Here is a 10,044-nt window from a genome sequence, read left to right as displayed (position 1 = left end):
TGCAAATGGCAAGTAAAAAATGATGCAAATAGGGAAAGTTTCTCAGCACGCGCAAAATTAGTGAGATTAGCTTAATTTAAATTGCATGATTTTGTTAGCTTAACTTTTCTTTCTCTGTTTCCTCTTCTTTCGCTTTTCAGTTTTGTTCTATTTTGTTTTCGCGAATACGCTAGACGCGTAGCATTGCATTGATAGGGAAAAGAAACAATAGTTGGGCAATCCGCAAACACCGAACACAAGCAGGCGATGATGTGGGAGCCGATGAGCAGATACAGGGGGGATGCTCGGTCCCAAGTACAGAAATTTATGTTACAGGTAAAATGATGTCTAAGCCTTTGGCGTGAGCCTCAGCCCAGTACTCTGCCTCCTCCTTGACAGACTGGAAGATCTTGTGGGTGGAGGGTCTCGCTATCAAAGATGCACACGTTCCCGTGCTTCCAGATTAACTAGGCAGTAGCCCCACCCTTTCCACTGACTAGCTGGTGGAGCTAGCGATGAAAGACCCACCAAGCGAAGAAGCTCGACGAGCCTTTAGGCGGTTGCAGAGGGAGGTAGGCCCAAGATAGAATTTCATGCCATGTAATGCGCAATACCACGCAGCCAGCAAGGAGGTGTTGCTATGTTTTGGGTTCCTGAGAGCAGAGGATGTAGAGTGGTTTGTAGTGAAGGACATGGCTGGCTAGACGATCAGCCGTCCAACACCGGTTTTGGGAGGCGAGCCAAAGGAAGAATTTGATGTTCATAGTAGCCCAATGTTTCTAGATGAGGCACCATAAGGCGACTCCCATGGACCCGTGGAACATGGCAAGGTATGCAGATATGGAGGTGTGTGTCCTAGAGTTTGTCCAATGCTACCTCTTGAGCTTGCGTTGGATTTCCCCAAAGAGGAAAGGATGATGCAGCAGAGTAGCGTAAGTATTTCCCTCAGTTTTTGAGAACCAAGGTATCAATCTAGTAGGAGCCCACGCTCAAGTCCCTCGTACCTGCACAAAACGATAGCTACTCGCAACCAACGCGATTAGGGTTGTCAATCCCTTCAGTCACTTATGAGAGTGAGATCCGATAGATATAATATTTTTGGTATTTTTGGTATAGAGATGCAAAGTGAAAAGTAAAAGGCAAAGTAAAAAAGCGAAGCAAGATTAAAGTGATGGAGACTGATATGATGAGAATAGACCCGGGGGCCATAAGTTTCACTAGTGGCTTCTCTCAAGAGCATAAGTATTCTACGGTGGGTGAACAAATTACTGTTGAGTAATTGACAGAATTGAGCATAGTTATGAGAATATCTAGGCATGATCATGTATATAGGCATCACGTCCGTGACAAGCAGACCGAAACAATTCTGCATCTACTACTATTACTCCACTCATCGACCGCTATCTAGCATGCATCTAGAGTATTAAGTTCATAAGAACAGAGTAACGCCTTAAGCAAGATGACATGATGTAGAGGGATAAACTCATGCAATATGATATAAACCCCATCTTGTTATCCTCAATGGCAACGATGCAATACATGCCTTGCTGCCCCTTCTGTCACTGGGAAAGGACACCACAAGATCGAACCCAAAGCTAAGCACTTCTCCCATGGTAAGAAAAACCAATCTAGTAGGCCAAACCAAACTGATAATTCGAAAAGACTTGCAAAGATAACTAATCATACATAAAAGAATTCAGAGAAGATTCAAATATTATTCATAGATAGACTTGATCATAAACCCACAATTCATCGGTCTCAACAAACACACCGCAAAAAGAAGAAGATTACATCGAATAGATCTCCACAAGAGAGGGGGAGAACTTTGTATTGAGATCCAAAAAGAGAGAATAAGCCATCTAGCTACTAACTATGGACCCGAAGGTCTGAGGTAAACTACTCACACTTCATCGGAGGGGCTATGATGATGTAGAAGACCTCCGTGATGACGGCCCTCTCCGGCGGAGCTCTGGAACAGGCCTCAAGATGGGATCTCATGGATACAGAAAGTTGCGGCGGTGGAATTAGGTTTTTGGCTCCCGTTCTGATCGTTTGGGGGTACGTAGGTATATATAGGAGGAAGGAGTATGTCGGTGGAGCATCGAGGGGCCCACGAGGCAGGGGGCGCGCCCTAGAGGGGTGGGCGCGCCCCCCACCCTCGTGACCGCCTCTTTGACTCCTTGGAGTAGGGTCCAAGTCTCCTGGATCACGTTCAGTGAGAAAATCACGTTCCCGAATGTTTTATTCCGTTTGGACTCCGTTTGATATTCTGTTTCACCGAAACACTGAAATAGGCAAAAAACAGCAATTCTGGGCTGGGCCTTCAGTTAATAGGTTAGTCCCAAAAATAATATAAAAGTGGAAAATAAAACCCAATATGGTCCAAAACAGTAGATAATATAGTATGGAGCAATCAAAAATTATAGATACGTTGGAGACGTATCATCCAACACCACATGATCTTGTCAGGCCGGTCAGCAAGACTGGTCCGTTGAATTCGGCACCAGAGGTCGACATATTCTATCGTGGCTAGAGCCCCCAAGGCCCCACGAATGTCGGCAATCCAAGCGTAGTGATGCATGCCCTCGCATACTAAGTCGCTTTTGTCGATATCTGCGTGGGACAAGAGCAGCCAACGTTGGCACAAACTTGGCGATGAACTGGTAGTCGAGCCAAAGGTCCTCCCAGAATAGGCAGGTCCCAACGTCGCCAAGAATCCAGGTGGTGGTGGCTTGGAAGAAGCTAATCCAGGTGGTGGTGGTGGTGGTGGCCTGGCAGGGGAGGTGAAGATGGCGCCATGGACGTGTCGGATAGGTGGCCTTAAGTCAAAGCCAACGGGTCCGCAACGCAATGCCAGAGCATTGTAGATTGCTCATGCTGAGTCCCCCAAGCTCGGTGGGGCGGCACATCTTGGGCCAAGACACAAGGCAGGAACCCGCCTTGGCGTCGCGACGGCCATGCCAGAGGAAATCGCGAATGATTCTGGTGGCTTGCTTGAGAATTGTGGGGATATGGCCATTGCTAGAAGGATATTCACAGGCCTGCTTGAGTTTTGTTCTATTATCATCGTTGTTATCCCGTGTGCCATCGCCTTTTTGTTGCTCTTTCTGGTGAATGCAAATATATAGAAGCATACTCCCTCCGTCCGAAAAACTCGTGCGCACCTCTCAATTGTTGCTAACATGTTTGTATCAAAAAAATTGTGAGATTTAGGGCCTCTTGTTCGTTCAAAGGATATTTTAGCAATTTTGGGAGGTTGTTTAGTTCGTACGACTGGAAACTATATGAATTTTTCCCCTACGATCGACTTTGCATGCAATTCTCGAGGAATATTTTCAAACCTTTGTTTTATGTGACAACTAGCAAGATGCACGTGCATTGCATGAAATATCAAGATGCATTTATTTTACAAAAATCTATTGTGATTGATGCATGCGGGAGTAATCTCATGTATAAAAACTAACGACATCTGCAGGTTCACATAACTCAGCGTATATACCGCTGATGCAGATCCTCTCCAACACTGACCTCCGCAAGCACGTCAACGGCGTCGTCCGTGTCCCAACAGCTCAGACTTAGCCGAGTGGGGGAGACGAGAAAGAGAATAGATAAGGTGAGGAGGACTGGGGCGTGGTGGTGGTAGGTGGTCGGACTGACTGGAGGCATGACGCCGGCAACGACCATCATGCCAGATTGTTTCAAAGACTTTCTTTTTTAATTTGCTCAACAATGAGGTTGTGGGAGATAAGGATGAATGATGGAAGACCTTATATGCAAATATGGAAAGAGGTGCGCGTATCTTTTTGTAAAATTATCATTGTTTATTTTCTATCCGTTAGATATAGATCGGATGCTCTATATTACAGGATGACAGGCACACCATCATCACCAACTCGGTATTTTTATAAGAGTGGAGATCATGACATGCACCAAATTCTTAAGGAAAAATCTTGTGTTTTTGACACCCCCCCCCCCCCCGAACCGACCGGGGGCAACCCTAGCGCGCCGCCTCCTGCCCGTCCTCCCCCGCAGCCACAGCGTAGCACCGTGGGGCAAAGCCTGGCTGACGTAGGTCACGGTGGGGCCTCGATCCCTCTCACTTGGCCTCGGGGCCAGCGCGGGAATGCTCCTTGGATAGGAGCGCTGGGTCGCTGTGTGGCCCAATGGCGCGACGACGGGTGTTTAGGCAGCAAATTGTCTCTGTGCGGCAACGCGACGACATGCTGATGCCTAGATGGGCTGCGGTTGCTGCAAGCTCGCAAGGTCCATGTCCTCTGGTCGTCGGATTAGGGATCTGTGTCGGGGGACCGACGAGCATCAGGACAACATGATTGTTCCTGCACCGACCCATAGGTACAGCTCCGGCGAGCCATGACAAAAGCAGGGACGGCTAGTCGCCAACATCAGCAAGGGCAACTTGTGCGTGGCCGGCTACGTACGCGCTCCACCTCACCACCCCGACATGTCGTAGAGCATGGGTCGCCGCCGGGGTCGCCCGCCACGGGGGCAAGGACAACTGTGGCAAGAATGCGCGCCAGATCACCTGGGTGTTGCTCCTCAAAGCGTACCACGCTCCACGCGGCCAGGAAGCTCATGGAGGCCGCCACCGTCGCGCTCTCCATGGCGGCGGCCGCATGGAGGCGGGTGGCGGCGGACCGGACTGACTCCAACGTTGAGGCCGACACGACGCAGGGGAGAGCCCAGCGTTGCGGACCAGCTTCTACGGCTTCCTCCGCGTCTTCCTCCTTCTCTCCGTGCTCCTCATCGTCGCCGACATCGCTGCGCACACCCAGGGCTGGCACCTCGCTGCGATCCTCGACTTGGAGGCCGTCAAGGGCCTCTTCGCTGCCGCCTACTCATCCTGGATGCGTGCACGCCACTACAACACGGTTAAGTATTAGAGGCATTTTCTACAAGGCGTTTTGAAAAATGCCTTACATTGTGTTCCTTAAAGGCATTATTGAAAAACGCCTTCAAAAGTCCCTAGTTTCCGAGGCAATCACAGAGAGTGCCTCAGATCATGCTCAATCAAAGGCATTCTGAAAATCGCCTCACCGCATGCATGCAATGTCACTACAACACGGTTAAGTATTAGAGGCATTTTCTACAAGGCGTTTTGAAAAATGCCTTACATTGTGTTCCTTAAAGGCATTATTGAAAAACGCCTTCAAAAGTCCCTAGTTTCCGAGGCAATCACAGAGAGTGCCTCAGATCATGCTCAATCAAAGGCATTCTGAAAATCGCCTCACCGCATGCATGCAATGTACTGTATAAATATACGTCCTGATTCTACGAGTATCCAGCTGGGCGGCAAATTGATTTACGAGTAACACGGAGGGTGCCGGTTCGATCCACAGCTCTGTTGTCTTTAATCGGTATACTTTACGAAATCATTCTTTTACTTCGTCAGAGCCGTTGCGTACCGAATAGCCATTTCTTTTGTCCCATACCGCTTAGCGAGAGGAAGTTTAGCCTGTTTAAAAGAGGAGCACTGTGATAACTGTTGTGAATTAGATCTCGTGCATCAACTGAAAGACGGCCCAACAGTGAAGGAAAAACATTGGAGATCATCGTGTGTGACAGCTCTCTGCTGTACAACGTGGCCCCCCGCCAGAGTCTGTGTGTACGTGTGGCCCCAGCAGCAGCAGTAGAAGAGTCAGTCGCTCGATTTCTTGTACATTTGCCCGGTCCACTTTTGGAGGCATTTTCTAAAATCGCCTCCACAGTTAACCATCCGAGGCATTCTTCAAAAGTGCCAACAAACAGCTTTCCCTTCGTGACTATACTTAGCATTTTCTAGGAACGCCACCTTAGCTCTTTGAAGGCATTTTCTTGTCCTTTCAAGGCGTTTAAAAATGCCTCCAAATGTCTACCGTGATGTAGTGTGTACTGTATAAATATACGTCCTGATTCTACGAGTATCCAGCTGGGCGGCAAATTGATTTACGAGTAACACGGAGGGTGCCGGTTCGATCCACAGCTCTGTTGTCTTTAATCGGTATACTTTACGAAATCATTCTTTTACTTCGTCAGAGCCGTTGCGTACCGAATAGCCATTTCTTTTGTCCCATACCGCTTAGCGAGAGGAAGTTTAGCCTGTTTAAAAGAGGAGCACTGTGATAACTGTTGTGAATTAGATCTCGTGCATCAACTGAAAGACGGCCCAACAGTGAAGGAAAAACATTGGAGATCATCGTGTGTGACAGCTCTCTGCTGTACAACGTGGCCCCCCGCCAGAGTCTGTGTGTACGTGTGGCCCCAGCAGCAGCAGTAGAAGAGTCAGTCGCTCGATTTCTTGTACATTTGCCCGGTCCACTTTTGGAGGCATTTTCTAAAATCGCCTCCACAGTTAACCATCCGAGGCATTCTTCAAAAGTGCCAACAAACAGCTTTCCCTTCGTGACTATACTTAGCATTTTCTAGGAACGCCACCTTAGCTCTTTGAAGGCATTTTCTTGTCCTTTCAAGGCGTTTAAAAATGCCTCCAAATGTCTACCGTGATGTAGTGTGTACTGTATAAATATACGTCCTGATTCTACGAGTATCCGGCTGGGCGGCAAATTGATTTACGAGTAACACGGAGGGTGCCGGTTCGATCCACAGCTCTGTTGTCTTTAATCGGTATACTTTACGAAATCATTCTTTTACTTCGTCAGAGCCGTTGCGTACCGAATAGCCATTTCTTTTGTCCCATACCGCTTAGCGAGAGGAAGTTTAGCCTGTTTAAAAGAGGAGCACTGTGATAACTGTTGTGAATTAGATCTCGTGCATCAACTGAAAGACGGCCCAACAGTGAAGGAAAAACATTGGAGATCATCGTGTGTGACAGCTCTCTGCTGTACAACGTGGCCCCCCGCCAGAGTCTGTGTGTACGTGTGGCCCTAGCAGCAGCAGTAGAAGAGTCAGTCGCTCGATTTCTTGTACATTTGCCCGGTCCACTTTTGGAGGCATTTTCTAAAATCGCCTCCACAGTTAACCATCCGAGGCATTCTTCAAAAGTGCCAACAAACAGCTTTCCCTTCGTGACTATACTTAGCATTTTCTAGGAACGCCACCTTAGCTCTTTGAAGGCATTTTCTTGTCCTTTCAAGGCGTTTAAAAATGCCTCCAAATGTCTACCGTGATGTAGTGTGTACTGTATAAATATACGTCCTGATTCTACGAGTATCCAGCTGGGCGGCAAATTGATTTACGAGTAACACGGAGGGTGCCGGTTCGATCCACAACTCTGTTGTCTTTAATCGGTATACTTTACGAAATCATTCTTTTACTTCGTCAGAGCCGTTGCGTACCGAATAGCCATTTCTTTTGTCCCATACCGCTTAGCGAGAGGAAGTTTAGCCTGTTTAAAAGAGGAGCACTGTGATAACTGTTGTGAATTAGATCTCGTGCATCAACTGAAAGACGGCCCAACAGTGAAGGAAAAACATTGGAGATCATCGTGTGTGACAGCTCTCTGCTGTACAACGTGGCCCCCCGCCAGAGTCTGTGTGTACGTGTGGCCCCAGCAGCAGCAGTAGAAGAGTCAGTCGCTCGATTTCTTGTACATTTGCCCGGTCCACTTTTGGAGGCATTTTCTAAAATCGCCTCCACAGTTAACCATCCGAGGCATTCTTCAAAAGTGCCAACAAACAGCTTTCCCTTGGTGACTATACTTAGCATTTTCTAGGAACGCCACCTTAGCTCTTTGAAGGCATTTTCTTGTCCTTTCAAGGCGTTTAAAAATGCCTCCAAATGTCTACCGTGATGTAGTGCGCGCCGCCTACCTAGGCCCGGCCGTGCAGTTCCTCACCAACGACGCATGTGTCGTCCTCTTCATGATCCAGAGCGCCGACCGCCTCATCCTCTGCCTCAGCTACGTCTGGATCAAGCTCAGGGGAAGCATCGAGGTGACAGGGCGGCCGCCGCACCGAGAGAAGAAAAGCGGCAGGGAGGAGAACAACTCGGAAACGGTCGTCGACCAAGAATGAATCGGCATGCAAAAATACTAGGTTCACAGCAAAGACATTAAGGAAATCCGAAGTTAAACGCTAGGTCCACACGCGACCGTACCCCACCAGGTCCCAAATTATTACGCGTGTCAAGCCCAAATTGGCCCTTTACATAAAAAATGTTGGGAAACCTGGTTAGGAAAACTTGATTAGAAATAGTGGCTTGGTTATAACACTGCACATTACTATTCTCTCCGTTTCTAAATATTTGTCTTTCTAGAGATTTCAACAAATGACTACATAGTACAAAGCAAAATGAGTGAATCTACACTCTAAAATATGTTTATATATATATATATCCATATGTGATAGTCCATTTGAAATCTTTAAAAAGACAAATATTTAGGAACGGAGGGAGTAGTAGTTTCCTTTACATAAACTTGAAAAGAAAAAACAGTTCAAAAAAACATGAAAAAAAAACGACCGAGTTTTTTCTATTGAGAAAAAAAAAACACCAAACCCTCGTTCTGAAACCTTGTCCCTCCTCATCCAAACCCTCGTCCTGAACCTTGTCCCCCGATCTGGCCGCCGCCGCCGCGCCTATCGGCCCGTGTTCCGTCGCGCCGCTGCTCCCCAGCTCACCCTCGGAGGCAAAACCACCTCTCCCATCGCCGCCGGCCTTAATCGAGATCTCCAACCCGCGCCGACCCCCGTCCTCTTCCCAACTCCCACAATGGCAGTATCGCAGACTTCAATAGCGATGGTGCCGTCGAGGTGCACATCAGAGACGCACATGGCGCGGGCGACGGTCGCGGTCGAGATCTCTGGCTACAGCCGTGTCAAGGGCCTCGGTAGAGGCGAATGTCTCCATTCTCCGGTATTCTCCATCGGTAGCTACGAATGGTGCATCTGCTACTACCCTGACGGCTACGACGAGGCGAATGAAGGTTACGTATCCGTCTTCCTCGAGCTCTTGACCAAGAACGCCGAGGCGAGGGTGCTCCACAAGTGGATGCTTGTGAATCGGTTTAGTGGGCGGTCGATTGTGGTGCACTCCAGCAAAGCGCCACGAGCGTTCGACCATGAGTTTCCAGCTTGGGGCGTAGGAAAGTTCATGAAGAAAACCGCTGAAGTAGAGTCAGTGTACGTGCGGAAAGATTGTCTCGTGATTGAGTGCGAACTCAGTGTTATCAAGGAAACACTCGATATCCATGTGCCACCCTCTGACCTTTTGGATAATTTTGCAACCTTGCTAGAGGGGAAGATAGGAGCAGACGTGACTTTCAAGGTTCAAGGGGATGTCTTTTCCGCTCATAAGATTTTGCTTGTGATGCGATCGGCGGTCTTCAATGCGGAGTTCTATGGTCCGATGGGGAACAAAGGTGTACAGGACATAATTATTAACAACATGCAGCCAGCTGTTTTCAAGGCATTTCTTCACTTCATCTACACTGATTCAATGCCTTCCATAGACGATCTTGATGATGATGACAAAAGAGAAATGGTCAAGCACTTACTCGTGGCTGCATATAAGTATGCAATGGAAAGGATGAAGAGGATATGTGAAGGGATGCTATGCAAGAGTCTTGATGTTGAGACTGTGGCGACCATATTAGCTCTAGCTGACCAGCACCATTGCAACAACCTCAAAGATGCTTGCATTGAATTTATGCTCTCTTCGAATAGAATGGATGATGTGATCGCAAGCCAAGGGTATGCACACCTCAAAAGATCTTGTCCTGATCTCATTGTAGATGTGTTTGAAAGAACAGTGAAGTCCCGCAAAATTTAGTACGCCAATGTAGTATGAGCTACTGCTTACCATTCAGTTCTGAAAGATCTTTGTTGGCGAATGCCTTATGCTGGGGCGGAGAAGGCAATCCAGTCTTGCTAAATTTAGCATGCCCTGTCTGTGTTAGCTTATATCTAGTGACTTTGATACATAGTGACCTGAGCTGAGGTTGCTATGTCTTTCAGTTTTCAGATATCGTTTGGAGGAAGCAGTTAGTTCTATAAAATATATGTCTACAATGTATTGGTTTTCCCATCTGATATTACTACTATATACTCCCTCCATCCTAGAATTAATGTCGCTTACTAAATCAGCGACACTTATTTTGGGATGGAGGAAGTA

The 10,044-nt window shown here is 47.7% G+C and overlaps 1 protein-coding gene across 1 annotated transcript; it reads left to right on the top strand.

Annotated features, from left to right (window-relative positions):
* Window positions 1-8,643: 8,643 nt before the first annotated feature.
* LOC123106482 (BTB/POZ and MATH domain-containing protein 2-like) lies at window positions 8,644-9,704 on the top strand. The gene has a single exon (XM_044528632.1). It carries the CDS (start codon window positions 8,644-8,646, stop codon window positions 9,700-9,702), a length of 1,059 nt encoding a protein of 352 aa, XP_044384567.1. The 3' UTR covers window positions 9,703-9,704.
* The last annotated feature ends 340 nt before the right edge of the window (window positions 9,705-10,044 follow it).

Source organism: Triticum aestivum, chromosome 5A (assembly GCF_018294505.1).
Source record: "Triticum aestivum cultivar Chinese Spring chromosome 5A, IWGSC CS RefSeq v2.1, whole genome shotgun sequence".
Classification (NCBI taxonomy): domain Eukaryota; kingdom Viridiplantae; phylum Streptophyta; class Magnoliopsida; order Poales; family Poaceae; genus Triticum; species Triticum aestivum.
This window is presented reverse-complemented; position numbering and strand designations above follow the sequence as displayed.

Coding starts and splice junctions, on each gene's coding strand:
- LOC123106482 (XM_044528632.1), top strand. CDS start 8,644: ATGGCAGTATCGCAGACTTCAATAGCGATGGTGCCGTCGAGGTGCACA.